This window comes from Hippichthys cyanospilos, chromosome 5 (assembly GCF_059441005.1).
Source record: "Hippichthys cyanospilos isolate Australia breed blue-spotted pipefish chromosome 5, RoL_Hcya_1.0, whole genome shotgun sequence".
Classification (NCBI taxonomy): domain Eukaryota; kingdom Metazoa; phylum Chordata; class Actinopteri; order Syngnathiformes; family Syngnathidae; genus Hippichthys; species Hippichthys cyanospilos.
The window spans coordinates 16110161-16130670 of NC_142373.1; the positions used below are offsets into that span (position 1 = coordinate 16110161).

The 20510-nt window shown below is 39.3% G+C and overlaps 1 protein-coding gene across 1 annotated transcript; it reads left to right on the forward strand.

Moving 5' to 3' along the window:
• Positions 1-1958: 1958 nt before the first annotated feature.
• On the forward strand, positions 1959-12735 carry ackr3a (atypical chemokine receptor 3a). Its single transcript, XM_088414374.1, has 2 exons — positions 1959-2736; positions 8600-12735. Exon 2 carries the CDS (start codon positions 8643-8645, stop codon positions 9774-9776), a length of 1134 nt encoding a protein of 377 aa, XP_088270500.1. The 5' UTR covers positions 1959-2736; positions 8600-8642; the 3' UTR covers positions 9777-12735.
• The last annotated feature ends 7775 nt before the right edge of the window (positions 12736-20510 follow it).

Genomic DNA, 20510 nt, shown 5'->3' on the forward strand with positions numbered 1-20510 from the left:
GTAAAGTATAAAAGTGAGCTGAATTTTTTTTCAATAGATGAGCAACTTGAGATTTTTTATGATTTATGTTTTCTAATTAATTGCAACGTTGTACTTGAAAAAGAACAACAAATCTGAAGTTGCTATTTTAAAGTTATATTTACCATGGTCCACTTGGGAATAGATTTTGGGATTACCTGAGTTAAAATAACCTTTAGGAATTTAAATCTTGTTCCTATTCAAATGCTTTCATTGGCTACTTTATGTGTATCATACGAAATAATCTCCTGATCTTCCGCTGTGTTCATTTTCCTTACAAAGACCCGGAATGTTTTTTTTTGTTTGTTTTTTTTCTCTCCCAGGCTTCACACTACGCACCCGCACACACACCTGCTTTCCCAATGTGTGAAGAACAGAGGTTGGCAGCGGCGTGCGGGGCTGCGGATGTTTCCGCGAGAGGCTCCTAAATCCCCCCCGATGCTCCCGATACGAAGGACAATGGGCTATGCGCGCCGAGCTGGGGGCTCTCTTTAAAAGCTTCATTGAATCTTGAATTCACTTCAGCGCTCTTTAATGAGGTCAGCGAGCAGGCGGGCTGCTGGCTGTATTTCATCGCCGCGCTCAGCCATGATAAACTCAAGCCGAGTGACCTGTACCACTTTGCGATAACTTCTTTCTTGGGCAAACAAGTTGGACGGTGCGCACCTGGCCAAGATAACACTTCAAACATTAAAATATTCACCAGTGAGCTCCTTATCGCTGCACGGCAAGGCAAACAATATTAATCAGGCTTATCTAATATCGCTTGGAACTCGGGGTTAATTGCCGGGCTTGAAGAAACAAGCGGGCGGTACAAAAATGACGCCATGTCATCTTTATGTCCGTACAGAAACTAAGAACCGTGACGTTTGGACTCGGATAGTGTGGCCGGACATCTAAGTTTAACTAGGACATTCATGGACCTGTTTTTATGCAGGTATTGTCCAGACATCTTTTTTTTTTTTTTTAATCAGCAAAGCCATGTGGATGTCAATCACACAAATCAATAATTGGTAAATTCCTACTACTTGTAAATCCTTCATATTTTCTTGTGTTCATATTATATTAAGTGTGTTTGTGTCAAATGGAATACCTTTCTGTGTTCTCTAACCGGTGCACTTCTAATTGAATGAGATATGTTATGTAAAGCATGATTCTCTGTGTTTTAGTAATATTCCTGTGTCTGCGAACAAGGATGGACTCGGACGTTGGTTCGGTCTGCTCGCTTCTTTTATGAAAAATAATGCCGTAACAACCTCAGCTAACACAAGCTGCTGTTGGCTGCAACAGGCACTAGCTGCTAACTGCCAACTTTAACCCTTCTAGTTCGTCCAATTACGGTACTTATTGTGAGTAAGAATACAGCTGGTATAAATATGCACATCTGTGCATCAAAACTTGCTTTATGTGGCTGAAGGTTCCAACGTTTCTAATGCTGTTGAATTAACAAACAAAATTTTTTTATATAGTTACGGTTCATCGGGCACATCCTTAAATTTGGCCTTCATTTTTTGGACAAAAAAAAAATATATATATTTCGGGAATTACGGTACTTTGTGCGTATAGGTATAGGTTATAGTGCCACCTGTTGCTTTGGCATGCACATGACAGTCATATGCAACAACGCCACATGTGGATGGACATGCAATCCCCCGCTCACACCCAGCAAAGATCAAAGGGTAACAGTAAAATCCCTCCTGTGGCTCTATTAATTTCAGAGACGTACTGTTGTGCTTGACTTGAAATAACAAACCCCTGATTAAAATCAAAACTCGCACATGACTTTGACCCCATCCTGTTCGTTATTCAGAGGGCGTTTCAGTTGCTCGCTCTGCTGAGTTGGTTGGTTTTGGGTGGAAGCCGATCAACTGTGGATGTGGTTGACTGAGTCTGGTTTCACTCTGAAATAACGGCGGGGCGAGGCACTCCCGGGACGGGGCCCTTCAACCCAAAATGTCAGAGAGCGGATGGTGCGCAAATGCTTTCCCAGTATGTTTTTGTTATAATTACAGAGCATGTATGAATGAAGTATGATCAAATCTCTGGCATGCATATGCAACATGGTGGAAAAAAAATAGATTGGTGGAATTTTGCATTTCATCTTAGGTCTGAAAATGTATGCTCCAAATTGCCAGCGAGTTTCCCTACCTGTGTATTATTTATTTTGTTTATTGGCCAGCCTTACCTGTGAGCCTACTATGGATCATGATAATAATAACAATAATTGATATTGTTTTGACTGGTCCGACCTAAATGGAAGAAAAATAGCAAGGTAAACGTGCAATAGAAAAAGCGATGGTGCCTTCAATGAAAATCCTCGATAGAGTGAAGCCGCAATGATTGAACACGCGATGTAGCGAGGGAGCGCTTCTCAGGTAGGTGCTCATGAATTTAAGACTTGCAATTTTGCATGTGACTGCTTGTGCTACTGTACTAGTAGTTTTCCTCTTCCGAAGCAGGACAAGCACGTTTCTCGACCCTTTCCCGGCCGAAACCGGGCCATGACGACTAAGTCCATGCCCCCGCCTCGACAACGTCCAGCCTTGGAGGCGTTGCTCTCCCTGTCAGTATCAGCAAGTGCACAACGAGTCATCGAGCCACTCTCGCGCGAGGACTCAGAGGGGAGACCCCGAAGTGCACTTTCGCGGACTTGATGCAAAACTAAGAGAAAAGCGGAGAATCGTGCAGAGAATCTGCGAAAGGCTTACCAGAAAAGAGGTAAGCCGCAATGATGAGTTCACGTGCTACGGGAGAAGTGAGAAATGAGACTTTTGAAGCCGTTTTGATCAGTTTACTGTTATTATGTCCACTGTTATGACAGTTTGAGCATTTGCCCCCACACGTAACGAAAAACGAAACCGTAAAAAAAAGTCCGTTTGCACGATTTTGACTTTGCATGATCTCCATGTTCATCTTTTCCTTCTTTCCCCTATCTATTGAATTGTAAATTGCATCTGATAAGAGTACCCTGTCTCCGTTGCGCTGATACAAATCAACAATACTCCCAAATTACATCGTGTCGTATTTAGAACGATACCAGCGACAAAATAGTGCAATAGTAGTGACGACAGAAACTTGTGGCAAAACAACAAAAATGTTGCACCTGCGCCAAACTCGTTGCGGGAAGACATTTGCACATGAAACTCCTTCATTGACGGTTTACTGTCTGTGTATTGAGAGACAAAAGCGTCGTTTTGGGCTAATTTGTAACTGGATGCTCGCAGGGGGGCTGAGTCAGTGAAAGAGATCCAACAACACTATTGGGTCCATGTTTATTATGTTAAAGAAGGAATAACGCATTCAGACAAGTAAAAATGCGTTTATTTACCTATTTCTGCATTAAGTATTTCATGTTATATCTTTACTTCTCGCCAATTTACCTCTAAACTTAATTTGGCGACGATTTATTCTCCTGCACTAGCATAAACATCCTTGCCTTAACCATAAATCCCTCTTGAATTTATTCTCTCTTCTTTTTGCTTAATTAAGTAAATATACCTCCTATTTACGTCATTTAGGGGAAAAAAAACCCTCCACACACAAAATTAGATGTTTATGGTAATCACGGGCACAATTTATCTGCAGCTTGACGTGATTAATTAAATAAAAGCTTAAACACGATTTTATTTATCTCTGTCACATTCCCGTTGTTTTTTGGTTAATTAAACAGATACTGTATAGTGTTGAATACGTTTGCCGAATTCAAGTCTTCCAGCACAATTCATTATATTTTTTAATTTTTTTTATTTTTTATTTGACCCAAGTATTTCTTTTTTCCTTATTAAAGAAATGAAAAGCTTCAATGGTTCAAAACTAAAGATTCTTCAACACGTGTTTGTGTGTGTGTGTGTTTTATCTGATGGCAGTGGGTGTTAAGGGGCTAATTAGCTTGAAGCCAGCCGAGCTACCTGGCTCAGGTATTTTCCATATAATATGTGGGAATCGGAGGTCATTGTGAGAGATTATCTTGGTTGAAAATCCCTCTGTTGCAAAGAAAAGCCCTATCTCCTGTCAAGTCAAATTAAAAGGCTAAGAACGGAGAAACAACATTGTATCAGAGGAGAAGAATTTAGTTAACTCATTCAATGCCAAAGACGCATTTTTACATTTTACGAGTCCAGACATTCAATCCCAGGCAGTTGCAGATTTGTATTTTTGACCATTTTTTTTGTTTGGTTCAAAGATAGTCTAAAAATGGCTGGTACTGAGATTTAAGTACTAAAGTAATCGATTACTAAAGTAATTTGTCACCTTAGGTAATCGAGTGTTAAAAATGATTACTTTAAGATACAAAAGTACTAAAAGTAATCAAAAGGGTTACTACTTGATTGCCTAAAGTAGTATATCACGTTAGTATTTATTACATAAAGCAAGCACTTGAAGTAATTGATTACTTTGATTACTTTTAAGTACTAACATACTTAAAAGAATCAAATAATTTCATTTACTTTAGCCCCTAAAAACATAATTACTAACTTTACTACTGGATAGCCTAAAGTAACATATTTAGTACTTAATTGCCTAAAGTGAGTACCTAGAGTAATAAATTACTTTAGTATTTGATCACTGAGAGTAATATGTTACTTGGATTACCCTAGGTACTAAAGTACTTGAGGTAATCAAATACTTTCACTTACTTTAGCACCTAAATATATACTCGCTCACTTTACTACTTGAATGTCCAGGTAATATATTACTTACCTAACGCAAGTACCTGAAGTAATTGATTACTTTGATTAGTTTAAGTACTAGCCTCCTTAATGGAATCAAATACCTTGTTACTTTAGCCCCTAAATACATAATTACTTACCTAACTACACTCACTTTACTACTTGAATGCCCTACATAATTTATTACTTTAGTATTTAATTACCTAGTAAGTAAGTTCCTAATGCAATTGATTACTTTTATTACTTAAGTACTAGAGTAAGTACCAGCTCTGTTTAGCTCTTTACTTAACACGTGAAGAAAGGGAAAAATATGTACCTGAAATTAAATGTTTGGCCTCATAAAAAAAAAAAAAGTAAAAATACTGTAAGTCTTTGGGATTGATTGAGTTAATGATCAAATGTGAATTCTTCCATGATTTACAAGCCTAATAACACCCAAATCCTCTATAATGATAGTAGTAAACATTTTATGCCGACAGCAGTCCCGGTTAGTGATTTGTAACATTATCCCCGATGTTATATTACCCAGCTAGCGACTGCCAGTTTTATTTTCGTACTTTACTACTGAAGGATTTAGGGCAAATGTGACTAGACACATTTTAACGGGAAGTAGCTAATCATTTAAAAAAGCAAAAATACTTGCAGCTGCGCGATTGGCAAATAGGTGCTTTGAATGACACGAAACTGCTGGAACTGATTAGAGAATGCATATTAACTCTTTCATTGCCAAAAGTTACCATATGCAAAAAGGCAACCCATAGAGTGCCAGTCAGCTTCGAGCATTTTCACTTTTTTTTCAAGGCTGACAGAATATTGTGGTACGGTACTGGATTTTTGCATGAAATGTGACACATTCTCCTGGATGCCAACACACACACAAAAACCACATAGTATACGATAATTCACCTCACGTACCTATTTTACATGACGAGAATTCTCGTCCATGGCAAGGAAAGAGTTAATCGCTAAAAAGTCATTATTACTGAGTGCGAAGTGATCCTAAAATGTCTCCTCGAGCTGTGGAATGTTGTTATTTAGTTAACAAAAAGAAGTGTGGATTTTGCGTGTTGTCAAGCCTCCCACTGATCTCGGCCTCCGTGGGTGTATAGGTCACTTTGGGGCATTAAGCAGGGTTAAGGCAGCCATGCTCTGGTTTTGATCTGCCTCCCCTTCTACAAAACCTCCACCCGCTCCCAGGCCGACCTCTCAACATCGCAGCGGGCGGCTGGTCGCAGGAGCCGAAAGCGACATGGCAGCCCACCGTGAAGCCGATGCAGCAACGTGGGCTAATAATGTCACTGTTTCATTCTGAATGACGCTGTCAAATTATCAGCATACCACACTGCCTGGTGTGCCACCCGTGAGCTCTCGTTTCCTGCCCATTCCAAGCCCCCCAAAATTCGGGTGTTTTGACAACTGCAACCTGCATTCAAGTTTTTGCGCAGACCGTATTTTCCGCACTATAAGGCGCACCTAAACGTCTTCAATGTTCTCAAAACCTGACGGTGCGCCTTATACCGTGCGTAAACCGCGGGTTTTCGCTAGTCACTACTGTAGCTTCTATTCTGTGCGCCTTATAATGCAGCGTGCCACATTTATAAAAACGGTTTTAAAATAAGCCATTCGTTGAAGGTGCAGTTTATAATCCACTGCTCTTTTTAGTGGCGGTAGGAATTATTTTACAAAACAATTCTAAGTATTGTGGTACTTGAGGCTGACTTCACTTCTCGTGGCAGGTTATTCCATTTGTGTGCAGCATAACAGCGAAACGCTGCTTCACCATGTTTGCTTAGACTGATGTGCTCCATGAATTTACTAGAGCATGCAGATCTCAGAGGTCTACTGTGTTAAAATTTTATTATTGAGATGGGTACAGACTGATATGTTTTTTTTTTAAGGCATATACTGATGACGACATTTGGGAGGGGAAAATGATGACAATTAATTGGCCAAATTAATATGTGATGTAAATTCAGTACTACACAATGCAACAGTATGTTACAATATTTTTCCAGATTATGGAAAACTTTAATGTGCCTTAGACACCTTATGTGCAGAAACATGAAGCTGCCAATGTGGAGTAAACATTTTTGACCGATGAAGCCAGTTTGTGCAAGTACTGTACGTTTGAATATATTTTGAATGTCCTTGCAAGTACATTCAAACATACTTTCATGTAATTTGCAAGTACTTGCAAATACTTAGGATACATCAGAACATACTTTTGAGCTAAATGCTAGAAACACAAAATGTATTAAATTTATACGGCACATAGCAGTATAGGAAACATTCTATGTGATTAGCATTTTGTGTACAAATACGTTCAAACGTATTTACAAGTACATTCAAATGTTTTAAAATACTTTTAGACATACTTTTAGACATATTTGTAAATACATTCATTAAATACAATGAGTTTGCCTTTTAAAACATTTACTCCAGTTGTGTCCAAACCTGATCCTCGAGGGCCGGTATCCTGCAAGTTTTCCAGGTTTCTTTCTCCGACACACCCGATTCTAATGATCAAGATCGTTATCAGGCTTCTGCTGGGCTTGCTCATGAAAGAAACCTGAAAAACATGCGGGACGTCGGCCCTCGGAGATTGAGATTAGACACCCCTGGTTTTCTCCTACGAGTGCTCATGAATGGTTTTCACGTGGACAGATTCCGTTTAACAGTCAACGTTTTGTGTGAGTTTTGAAATGTAAGTAATCAGTTTGGACAAGGCCAACTACAGAGGACAGGAACATACTGCTTGTCGCTTCCATTTCTGTAGTTATGCGACCATTTGAAATGTCGTGCAAGCACTCCCTTGCGATTACCTTCAGATGTTGTAAAAATGACGCCTTGGAGGTCATGTGCTGCCTTTCCTTTGATCATCTGCATTGCGACAGCTCCTTTGCGACCTTGCGGGGAGAATAAAAAGAAACAGGATTTCTTCTCGTTCGGCGCGTTATGGGAAAACATTCTTTAAAGTGGCGTCGGGTTTCCCACCAAAGTGCTTTATTTTGGAATGCCGGGAACGCTCCGGAAATACACTGTTTGGGTTTCTCCGTGCTGCTTCCTTATGGCTAATCTGCACTGTGCTGGAGGCGCTAATGTCAACACTTGTTTGGAACCGCACGTTCTCGCTCGCCTTGACCGCGCATCAATCATATTGACAGCAGACATGATAGTGGACGTTTAAAGTCTGAACGCTTTGTTTGAGCGGTGTTATTTTGCGGACAAACAATCTTCTGTGCAGCTGTTCTGATCCATAGCTCATTAGGTGTACATATTGCTGATATGATGTTCTGAATAGACACGTGTTGTCGTCAAGACTACGCCAATCAAGAGCAAGATGTTGTTATTATCAAGATTGTATAGACTGTGCTCATCAAAAGTGGGCGTTCCGTTATTGATTCCACTAGTACACGCCTGGTTTCAATTGTTCTTGAGCTGGTCTTGATCAAAAATATTGAGTCCACCCCGTCCGACATCACGAAAAGACAGTAAAAATGCCTTTGATTCCGAGATGAGACGAAACTTAAAAAGTGATCTTGGGACTGGTCTTGGAATAGATAACAATCTCAAGAACTATATCTCAAAGAATACTGAGCCTTTATGTATGCCGTTATTATGCAAATTTTGTTTGTCCACAGATCTAACCTAGTTGAAATGGGAGAATATATTTATATCTGAATCGGGTAATTTAAACCAAATGATTGATGACATACCCGCAGTATGTGCGGTATGTCAAAACATTTTGCGCCAGTTGTAAACCAAGGACCTTCTGTAAAGCTGTCCTTCCTCTGGACCTTCCACGATGACCTTCATGATCTCCAAATAGAGTTTTTGAACTCAGACCGTATTGACAGAGATATTTTTAAGACCGGTGCAATGAATGATAAGTTGATGTCTTCTTCTTGCAGGATTTCTATCTGCGGTCTGTGTCGACTCCCTGCGATTGCTGAGATGAGTCTGAGCACCAGCGAGATGGAGGACCTGTGGGAGTCCCTGGGCTACCTCAACTTCTCCGAGACCTTTTCCAACATTTCCGCCGTGGACACCACGGTGTGCGCCACGGCCTTCAACCGCAGCGTCCTGCTCCACTCCATGTGCGTCCTCTATACTTTCATCTTTGTCGTGGGTCTGGCGGCCAACGCTCTCGTCCTGTGGGTGAATGTTCGAGCTCAGCGGGACTCCACCCCTCGCCACGAGACCCACACTTACATCGCCCACCTGGCGGTGGCTGACCTGTGCGTATGCGCCACCCTGCCCATATGGGTGAGCTCACTGGCCCAGCATGGCCACTGGCCATTTGGCGAGGTGGCGTGCAAACTCACGCACCTCCTCTTCTCCGTCAACCTCTTCGGGAGCATCTTCTTCCTGGCGTGCATGAGCGTGGATCGTTATCTGAGCGTGAAACGCCACAGGGAGAACCAGGGTGGCGTGCGCAGGAAGTTGACGCGCCGAGTGATCTGTATCGGGGTCTGGCTTCTGGCCCTGGTGGCATCTTTGCCAGATACTTACTTCCTACGTACAGTGAAGGCCTCGCACGGGGACAGCATACTCTGTAGACCCGTGTATCCGGAGGAACACCCAAGAGAGTGGATGGTGGGCGTCCAACTAAGCTTCATTCTCTTGGGGTTTGTCCTCCCCTTCCCTGTCATCGCATTTTTTTACGCGCTGCTGGCCAGAGCCTTCGCTTGCACGTCCTCGCCTTCGTCCACTACGGTTGAGCAGGAGCGTCGCGTCAGCCGCAGGGTGATCCTGGCCTACATCGTGGTGTTCCTGGGTTGCTGGGGACCGTATCACTCTGTGCTGCTGGCCGACTCGCTCTCCCTGCTGGGTATGCTGCCTCTGACCTGCGGCCTGGAGAATTTTCTGTACGTGGCCATGCACCTCACTCAGTGCCTATCCTTGCTGCACTGCTGCTTCAACCCCATCCTCTACAATTTCATCAACCGGAACTACCGCTACGACCTCATGAAAGCCTTCATCTTCAAGTACTCCACGCGAACTGGCCTGGCACGCCTCATCGACACTTCCAACGTATCTGACGCGGAGTACTCCGCCGTCGCCGTTGATAATCCGCCACAGATATGAGGAGTCCAGTCTAAAAGCTTTGCGACTGAAATTCCGTCCGCCGCCAACCGACGTCATATTTGACTTTAAATGACATTTGCAGACGTTTTCTGCAGCTATGTCGAGAAATCCTGTGGACGGGAGCGTATCACTCTCGATGGACTGACTGCATAAAAAAGCACTTAGAAAGCTGTTTTAGTTCAATCATATATATGGTTAGTTCTTTGTAAAGCCAAATGTGTATTTAAACCTTATATTTATGAATAAGGTTGATAAATGTAGTGTTTCCCACCATTTATTGGGCCAAGGCACATTTTTACATTTTACATTTTTACAGCTAAGAAATGGTGAACATTTAAGGGCCCGTATTATGGAAATTCAATGTTTTTAACCATGTTACCATGTTCTCATCTAAAACACCCCAAAATTTTATTATCCTTCATTGTTGTATTTCAAAGATTTCTTTGCTTTTCCTGTTCTACACCGCCCAGTACCGCCCATGCAAGAGTAAATACACACCCACGTTATCCAAGGAGACATTATTTCCCGTATTATTATTACCAATTTTTTTTTTTTACTTACGGTTTAGGTACAACCACCCCCCCCCCAAAAAAAAAAAAAACATATTTCATAAGGAATTCGATTTAAGGTTCCATCCTTTATTTTTTAACTGTGGAAAGTACTATTATGATATAGGCCCTATAATTGCTCTACCTGTCAGTATTAAGTAGTCAATGTAATGATCAAAAGACATGTTATTCATAAAGAAATATTTTAGGCACTAATGTGCCGAGGCTCAGTGGGTGGGAATCACTGCATTAGTGTGTCTTTGTGTTCGTGTGCGTGTGTGTTGAGAGAATCACGTGGGCATTGCTAGGGCATGTTCAATCAATCTATTTATACTCACTTGAATTGTTCAATATTGTCACTCACACACTGCTCTTCCGCACTCATATCTGCCTCATGTTCGTCTTTTCAGTTTGCCCACTGACTCCTTCAAGTCCTGCTGTCACACGTTAGGTATGAAAATGATCATGCCGTCACCTCAGTTGAATCCTTCAACCAAAGAAGAAACGCGTTTGATCCCATTTGTTCGTTCGTATCTGTTAGGGCTTGCTGTTACAATTGATACAATCGGTAATGAGTCAAGTTCTAAAACTGTACCATCTCTTATTCAAATGTACATGATGAAACCTCATCAGACCTAAATGTAAGTGTGCTTCGTTAGCTATTTTTGAATGCCGAAGTTGCTCTGCTTTGACGTCAGACTGCGATTATTTAGCATGTTGTGCTGTTGTATATGTACAAAACATAGCGTATGTATACACTTACTAATTAAGCCTCTTATCTCAAAAGGATAGTTGCTTCTAGTAATCCTACGTTACTATTCATAAACCTGAGGTCTTCGGTATGGTAAGGTTTTGTTAAGGACTTTGTACCATTGTTGCATTGTGGTGTGCGCTAGGCTGCTAACTACTAATTAGCCTCCATTTTAGCATTGCCTCACTGCGAAGTGTACTAAAGTGAAACCATAGGATATGTTATAATTACCTTATGGCGCCTCTTTAACATAAAAGGTTGCTAACCATTAGCTAGCCTGCTTTTTCTGTTGTTTTGCAGCCTCTGCTAAGATGCTAGTTAGACTTCATCTTTAGCATTGTCATACTGTGATGTGTGGAATAATTGAAACCATTCCACGTGTTCACAGTAAGTTTAAAACTTCTAATTGGACATAAATGCCTGCTGCCAGCCGGCTTTGCTAGCTTTTTTTTAAATTCCCATAAGCCATTTGTCTTTATCATTGCTGCGCTCTGATATGCATGTTAAAATGAAAACAATCCTTGCTCATAGTTGCCTTATGATGTCTTATTCACCGCTAGTTAGCCTGCTTTGCTAGCCTGTTTGTGGTGTTGCTAAGTTGTCATTTGTGTTGAAATTAAACCATTACACGTGTTCATATAAAGCTTATGAAGCACTTATCAGACCTTAACAGCTGCTAACCGCTCACTAACCTTTGTCCACTAGCTTGCATTTTATGGCCACTTTGTGATATACATGTGTTCATAGTTAGCGTGAGAAAAAGCTTATCAGACTTCAAGTGCTACAAACAGCTACTAAGATATGTTCATTTTTTGTTTGCTAGCATTGCCTTTCTGTCACGTGTATTAATATGAAAGGATTACACATTTAGCTTAGTATGAAAAATTGAAGTTAGCATCTGCTAGCTTTTTTTTCTCCTCGCTAGATTGGGACTTCGGCATAGTCGGGCCATGATTTGTGAGGCTATATAGTCTTTAAAATGACCTCGTTCCCACATTGCACACAAATTATCTGGCTTGATATGGCTGCTAGGCAGGTGAGTTTATTCTTAGAGCCATCTTTGGCAAAGCAATCTTGTCTTGTTTGGAGAAAAGGTCATAAAGTGAGTCACGTTCCCAACACTTCCCATTCAAGACGTAGCCATTAAATACCATCCTTTGACCCTTTTCTCACAGGAGTCAAAAGCCACTTTTTAAAGAGCGCTACTGGCTTGGAAACGCGGGGCGTAATAAACCAATTATCTCTTTTGTTTCACATCATCCAAAGCCTTCAACTGCAGGTCAACTGAGTGCGACAAAATCTGCCTGTGACGGTGTATGTTACATTTGTGGAATTAATCCTGCTGCATCAGCACATCAGGGCCACACTTGCACACTTACAACCAAATAATTTAAACAATAGCTTTACTGCTTGCGTGTTGATTCGAGGACCAAATGAATGCGGTTTGTTTTCATGTGTGTGCGTGACGTGGCTTTTTTTTGGTTTGTTTTTGTTTTAGTTGCCCTCTAATGTGAGGGCACATTTTATAATTATGCTGACATTGTCATGTGATTGTGATTGGAAAAGGAACGTATCTGCGACGGCGCAGGCATCCCTTTGCTTTTTTTTTTCTTCTTTTTTTGTCAAATATATTAAACAGTGAAAATATTTTGTCTCCTTACTTCCTGTCTCCTGTCATAATAATCTATCTTCACATGTCTTCTGTAAGGCAGTGGTTCTCATACTGGGGTTCTTACAAATAATTTGCAACATATCTTATATACTTATTTTTTTTTTTAAGGAAAATACACAACAAAAGAGAACTGGTGTGCAGATAAAACATATGAAAAAACATTTTAATTCCTAGCATTGGCCCAACTAAATATGGAGGACCAAAAGTGCCAGAATTAAATAAATGTTTCATTAAATAATTAAAACTGTCAGTAATTAAATGTTTTATTAATAAATAAATATGGAAGTAAATGAATCAATGGTTGATTAAATGTATAATTTAAAAGTTTTTTTTCCTTACAAAGGTGGAGTACAAATAATGCAATTTTTATAAAACACATTCTATTTTTCTAACTATAGCATTCTTTTAAAAAGGTGTGATACTAGAATAATGTATTTAAAACTGAATGATTTTATTCCCTTGTTAAACTCTGACTAAAATTAATATTTTAGAGTTTAACGGAAATAAAATCAATTGCAGTTTTAGAACTGGAAGAATATGTTGTGTAAATATAACTTTTTCATGAACAAATATGACAAAATGTTCTTATATTTTTTCGCTAGCATTGCAAGTGTTTTTCAGAAATTTATTTCAAAAGTATGCAGCATTTTAATTTATTTTATATACTGGTACGCAATGTAAATACATTATATTTACAGGCACCAAAAAGTGATATCAGGAAGACACGTTTTTCAAGTGAGCTACTTATTTGTGTTTCTCCCCCAAGTTTGACGAGAGGAGGATCTAAAAATGCCTCCTACTAAATTGGATACTTGAGGTTACTTTAGTAATTAATAATGGATTACTTTAGTACTAATTACCTACAGTAATCCATTATTTTAACTCATTTAATACCTGCTGTTTTTAGACCCTTCTTCAGACAAACATTATTTGGAAATAAATAAACACACAAATATTTATTAACTCGGGACTGAAAGTTTGGACTCTTATAAATAACATAAAAAAAATTGAATGAGTTAACATTTAGCATGGTTGTTGTTCAGACTCTTCTGTTTGATGTCCAATTTAGAATCCATTTATCACCGCTTAACTGAATGTATTCTTTGTTAGAATTATGAGGGGGGCCTGCGAATGTCTCCCTTGCTAAATGCTGCCTGAACAACAAAAGCGGGCTGCATGGGAAAGCAAAACCTGATGGGGCCTTTTCCAACAACAAACATCCATCATCTTGCATAAAGAAAAATACATCAATAAATACCGCATACCCTCAAGAAGGGAGGAACTGAAGAAGAATTCCAAGGTGCGTATAACTTGCGACATTGACTTTGCCGAGACTCTCCTGCTCTCCTCCCTGATGTTTCTTTAACCTCATGGTGTCAACCCCCTGCCTGTTGTCCTCAGGATATGTGATAACCCTGCAGACGACCTCCGAGCAATCATCCCTGTCCAGAGTGCTTCAGTCTTTCCGCTAATCAGCAGCGTGGACCCCCGCCCCTGCTCCCCCTAGACTCCCCACTTTGATGGAAAGTTCAGTAAGGAAGAAGATTGTTGAGAGGACTATGCACTAATTGCGTAATGGAAATTGACTGATTAAACACACGTGCGTTGTCTGTTAAGCAGCTGGAGCAAAATTTGGGCCTTTTAACATATTGTTTTAAATCTTTTCATCCATTTTGAACATACCATGCACTGGTGTCAAATCCAAGGCTCATGGGATCGCTCCGGCCCTTTTGCGAGCATTTTTGTGGCCCACAAAAGCTTGCTAATTTTTGTTAAGTTTTCATCATGAGGGAAAATCATAATACACTTTGAAAGATCAAAAGCTTTACAAATGTTGCAGAGTTCCAAGCCACAAACCTATTCTGAAAACAACCACAGTGCTGCTCAGCTTCTGGCTAGTTGTCATGTTAAGGTCAAATTAAACATAGTGGATTGCAAATTCAATTTAAGAAGAAAAACATATGCAAGATACTAGAACTTATTCGTAATTAAAAAAAAAAAAAAAAGCGAAATTTGTCCATGTTTAGGCGGCTCGGTGGTGCAGTGGTTGGCACGTTCGCCTCACAGTTCAGGGACCCGCGTTCAAATCCATGTCGCGAGGATAACCGGCTCTAGAAAATGGACAGATGGATGTCCATGTTCACCAAAAAAATAAGCACTTCCTTTTGGATTTTGTTCCCTTTCTGCACGGAATGTGAACGAAACCGCGACCTTCAAATCGGTTCATACTGAACTGTGATTTTTGGCATTCCACCACCAGCGATTATGGATTTCCTGTATGTATGTGGTTTCACGGTTTTTAACAAACTCCCTGAGAGCAACCATAACCGTGATGCGGCGCGCAATGAAAACCAGTTTGACATCCTTGTGTTAAAGCACAGGTGTCAAACTCCAGGCCCGGGGGCCAGATCCCACCCGCCACGTCATTTTTTTGTGCTTTGAATTTGCAAGTTGTCAAGAACTTTTAAAAATTTGTGAGACTTTTGTGTTGTTCCGTTTCGTATGATTAGACCGTCGGCAAATTATTCCTCTTGGAATGACTTGAAGGAGGAAATTCCACAAAGACCTTCCTCTTTGAAGCCTCGGAGGTGCTTTCAGAAATGCGCTCAGCGGGTTCTTGGTGCGTTGCCGGCATCACCAGCTGCTGTTAGCACCAGCGGTGGTCCTCGTGTGGAGGAAGACGCATGGAAGCGTTGTGTGGAGGATGCCTTTCTTACCTTGTCCGGCTTCTTTCCTCTCTGCGTCTCCCTCCTGGCCTTCAGCGCTCCTACTGTGTGGGGGTCACCACTTCCTCACCTCCTCAGCCCATGTGATATTTTCAAAAGCAGACCAGACACCACCTGCTGCTTTGACCTCATGCGTTAGCGTCTTCTAACCGTTCTTTTCTTTGTTTTGTGCACGCTGATTCACTCTCACGCTTTTAAGACTTTGTTTTCACCGCATTCAAGTGGATGTGACAAGGTCCTGTCTTCGGTTTTCTTAAAGGGCCCTGATTGTGGAATTTTAAACTTTACACACTTAAATTAATGTGTATGTACAAAACTGTGATATGACAAGGTCAAGAAACTCAAATGTAGATGTGAAGATGTTATTAGCAGAAGAAAAATGTCCCATAAATTAGCAGTCACGATTAATTCATGGTTCATTTCTATAAAATTGAGCTAACGTGGAATTTTCCAGCAAAAACACTGTATTGACATTACAAACGCCTGCTGGTCGTCCAGCCACCTGCTCTCAAACAAACATTTTCATCACTTTCAACTAATAAATTAAATGTTGTTTACTCGGTCGATTCATTGTAAAAGTCGGAAGTAGATATAGTCAATGTGGGTGTGTATATTCTGCACGGGAGCAATGTGGAAACGGATGTTCCTGCTTGGTGTTAAACAACTCAAGAATGATGATTTTTTCGACTTAAAAAGAACTGGATGCACATACAGTATGTCACAGTTATGTGTCCCTAAGTGACAAAAACACCAGGGACAAACAAGAATAAAAGAAAAAACAGATCACAGGTCACAAAAATGTGGAGTTTTGCCATTGCAACTTTAGTAATTAAATATGCCAAGCAATACTGAAGATATATATATATATATATATATATATAATTCCTCCATGAAACAGTTAAATGTTTTTTTTTTAATTTATCCATACCAAGTAAGTGAAACCAGAAAAATCCCATTCGAGTGGCTGCATGAAGTCCTCCTTACCACTAGAGGGAAGCCCTGAAAACCTGAACCATATCAAACAGCCTTCAACAATTGTCTATCAGTGTTTTAGCTCATTGTATTTTTCAGTTTGTTTTTTAAGATGCACAGTTTTACACAACATTGGAGAACAATTTCGAACTAGCATTGGTTTAAAGAAGAAACCAGTTAATTTGACAGCAAATTAGGTCAGTACAATTGTTTAATTCACAGAGGTTTCCACCAGCAAAGAAGGACTTCAGGAAGAAGAGGGAAAGTGCCATTATCTGGCCACTTTATGTTAATGCTTCCTTCCTTGTATGTAAATGTTGTTTTCTAACCCAACAGGACTTGTAAATGTGCTATTTTTATAGCTTGCGCAGGCAGATGGCGAGAGGCTTTAGTGTGAAAATACGACTGAAGAAAGCGAGGAAATGTCTGGCGCACGGATATTGTTTGAATCCATTTTCCGACTGCTTGATCCGAACTGACTTTTGTGGTTTCTGGACCAACACTGAAATCCAGACGATAGATATTTTATGTAGCAGCTACTTTTATATACTTTGATGACATTCTTAATGATCCTGCGTGTTTGGGCAAGATTTAACGGGAGGGGTTAATTGGCCGGGGATGAAACCCGTTAATGGGCCGTGGCTTCACGGCTCACTGATAGTGTGTATGAACGATGGAGTAATTTAAACCGTCTGTGTTTTAGCGCAGGCGAACGTATACATGTGAAGCTGTAATTTATTTATTGTTGCTGGCGCATATCCAAACTTTCAGGCTCGCTCTGCTGCCACTTCGAGCAAATTATAAACTCTTGAATTAATGATGAAGACTTGGGAAGGAAGTTTGGGAAAAATCAAGGAAGGAAGTTACCAGCACAAGAGCAAAAGTGAGGCGCACATATCAGGAAGATTTTAAGTATAAAAATACAAATATATGTATATATACAAGATAGAACGATGTATGGCTGGCTGGATGGATAAATGAATGGATGAATGGATGAATGTATATATATATATATATATATATATATATATATATATATATATATATATATTATATATATATGTGTGTGTGTGTGTATATGTGTGTGTATATATATATATATATATATATATATATATATATATATATATATATATATATATATATATATATATATATATATATATGTATATATATATATATATATATATATATATATATATATATATATATATATATATATATATATATATATATATATATAATTTCCACAAAATTACGCAGTTTTTGTAATTTACAAGAGTATAAATTTTCTTGAATAATTTGTTGATTAATTCTATTCATTCATTCATTTTAATTTCTATTTAATTCATTTTTATTTCTATAAAAACAGCCTCCTTAAGGTTATTAGCCAAACACTTGGAAAAAAAGGTACCTGGAATTGAATGTCCGGACTGAATTAATTAAGTACAAATATAATACCAGTAATTCACACATGTTTATGAAGAATTGAATACTTAATTGTGTTGTTTTGTAACAGTTATTTTGGGGCCTACATTAGAAAATGCTTGAAAGAAAAATCTGGGATTGAATGCTTGGCCTCATAAGAAAACATAAAAATATGTCTATGGGATAGTTCAGTTTATGTTTCCGTTTTTTTTGTTTTTTTGGGGGGGGTCGGCCTCCTTGCAATAGTTTTCCAAACCATCACAACTTTGAAAGGGTGAAAAATGAACTTAAATACTTATTTGACAATATTTTGCGGGAATTTGAGAACCAGCAGTGCATGCACACTATATTATCTGCTCCAGACAAGCAAAGTACCCTCTAGGGTGCAAAGCTAATGTGTTTTTAAAGAGTTGTTTCAAAAATGCTCCCTGTGGTGGTACCTACACGTTTTGCCTCTTTGATTTATGGGAACATGAGTCACTTGACATTGTCAATGCAATTCGTATTCTTTAGTCAAAAGTACACAGACACGTTAATTGCACAGGTTGTGTATCGTGAAACCTCACATAAATTACTCTAAATCCTAAATTATCTTTGGTGTATTTTTTTGTCTTAATAATGCCACCGCAGATGGATAACTAGACAAATATGATTTAGACAATTAGGAAATGTTTTGTTGAAAAGTAGTATTCATATTAAAAAAGAAAAAAAAATAGAACATAGAACATAATGTACTTTTGGCACTTTGTTGCCACTTTTTGATTACAGTCCTAAACATACTGTAGCTTTTTACTTTGATGACAATAAGGCAGCATGGTGGAATTAATTGCACATTGCATGCAAAGAACAGCTACTTCAAATGATGTTTTTACAAGACTCTTACCGCATTTCCTTTTTTTTTTTTTTTTTTAACAAACAGGCTGCGGGCTTGCATAAAACCTTTTTGGCACACAGAGGCACATTGGAGCTAAAATGAAACACGTCAATCACATGTTAATGGATTTTTGACGGGTTACTATGCGTAGGTGAAACCAGAGGGAAGAATTAGGTAACAGCTTTTTGATAACACAAAATAATACACATATATATATATATATACATATATATATATATATATATATATATATATATATATATATATATATATATATATATATATATATATATATATATATATATATATATATATACACACACATACCTGTATAGGATCAACATTGGTAAACATTGTTAAGAGGTAGTCAGATAACACACACGTTTAAATATAATTTCATGAGTTCATTGTTTTTCATGTTGCCAGAAGGTTTTGAACATGTTTAACATACATACGTGTTCAAAACATTTCTGGTGACACGAAAAACAATCATTATATTCCAAAGGCATATTGTAACTTTTTTTTCTGATAAGTTGAGACTTTCAACCCCAGCTAGTGTTTTCAACATGTTCAACATACAGTGCATGTTAAAAAATTCCCAATTGCACGAAAAACAAGTAATGCTGTTTCAGAACATTGAGGATTGTTTTCGAATGTCTTGAGAACAATTGCAACCTTGAACACAACCCTGATGCGATCAAAAGTTCCTATCGCACTGAGGGGCGAACATTGGCGAATGTCGGCCGTGGTTCGGTTAGGTTTCATTCGGTGTCGTCAGTTTTCTTAGACATTCGTAAAACATTCTGAAATGGCTTTTCACTACCTCGGTCAACACATGCTAATGTTGACATCTCAGCGGGATAGGGGCTTAGTCAGGCTTGACTTTTCGTATATTTGAAGTAGCTTGCTACTGTATTTGGAAGCGTCAAACAGACCAAATTCCATTCTGTTCTTCACCGTGGTTTTTTACCTTTTTCAATTCATCCGCTATTTGGAAGTGAATGCCTTTGCTCAGCAAATCCGCAGTCTCATTGTTTACACCTGGGGACCTAGTGAATGCTTCCCGGTGGCCGTGGCAACGGCTACGACCCCTGCTGATGCCTATTGAGCAAAGCCAAAGATATTGACAGTGGAGGGCACATTTAGTGTATTATGGCATAACTTACCAGCTGAAAAAGATAACGTTTGATGGTCTGTATCTTTTCCTCATTAAAGTGGATGAACCGTGGACTCTTTCAGTTATTTTAGGTGAGAGGGTATATTGTGGACTGGTCCACCAAGATTATTGTTGAGGCCCACTTAAAACCAAGAACATTCTTTACGTTTATGCAAATTTGAATTAATTAGCAGTCAAAATGCCATAAACCAAATTTATTGCAATCTGTTTTTTCAAAATGGGTCTCCAATTGAAAGCTAGCACAGTCTATATTAAGAATCTGGTGAGAAACTCAACACCATTTCATACAGGTAAATAATATATTAGGGTGAGATAAGCAGAGTAAAATTGCCCCCTGGTGGTAGGAGGACAAAGTGCTTCATTTGACATGTAGCCGGCTTTTTAAATGTTAATATCGCCGAGGATCAACCGAATTAATCGTGGCAGCCAATATTGTGATTGCGATTAAAATTCAATTAATAGTGCAGCCCCCCCCCCCCCCCTCCCCCTTTGATCTTTTTCAGTTGAGAGCAAGTGGCGAAATGGTTGGTCTTGAGATGGATAAAAGCAGGTGGATTTTACTGCGTAATTCATATTCCTGAAATGC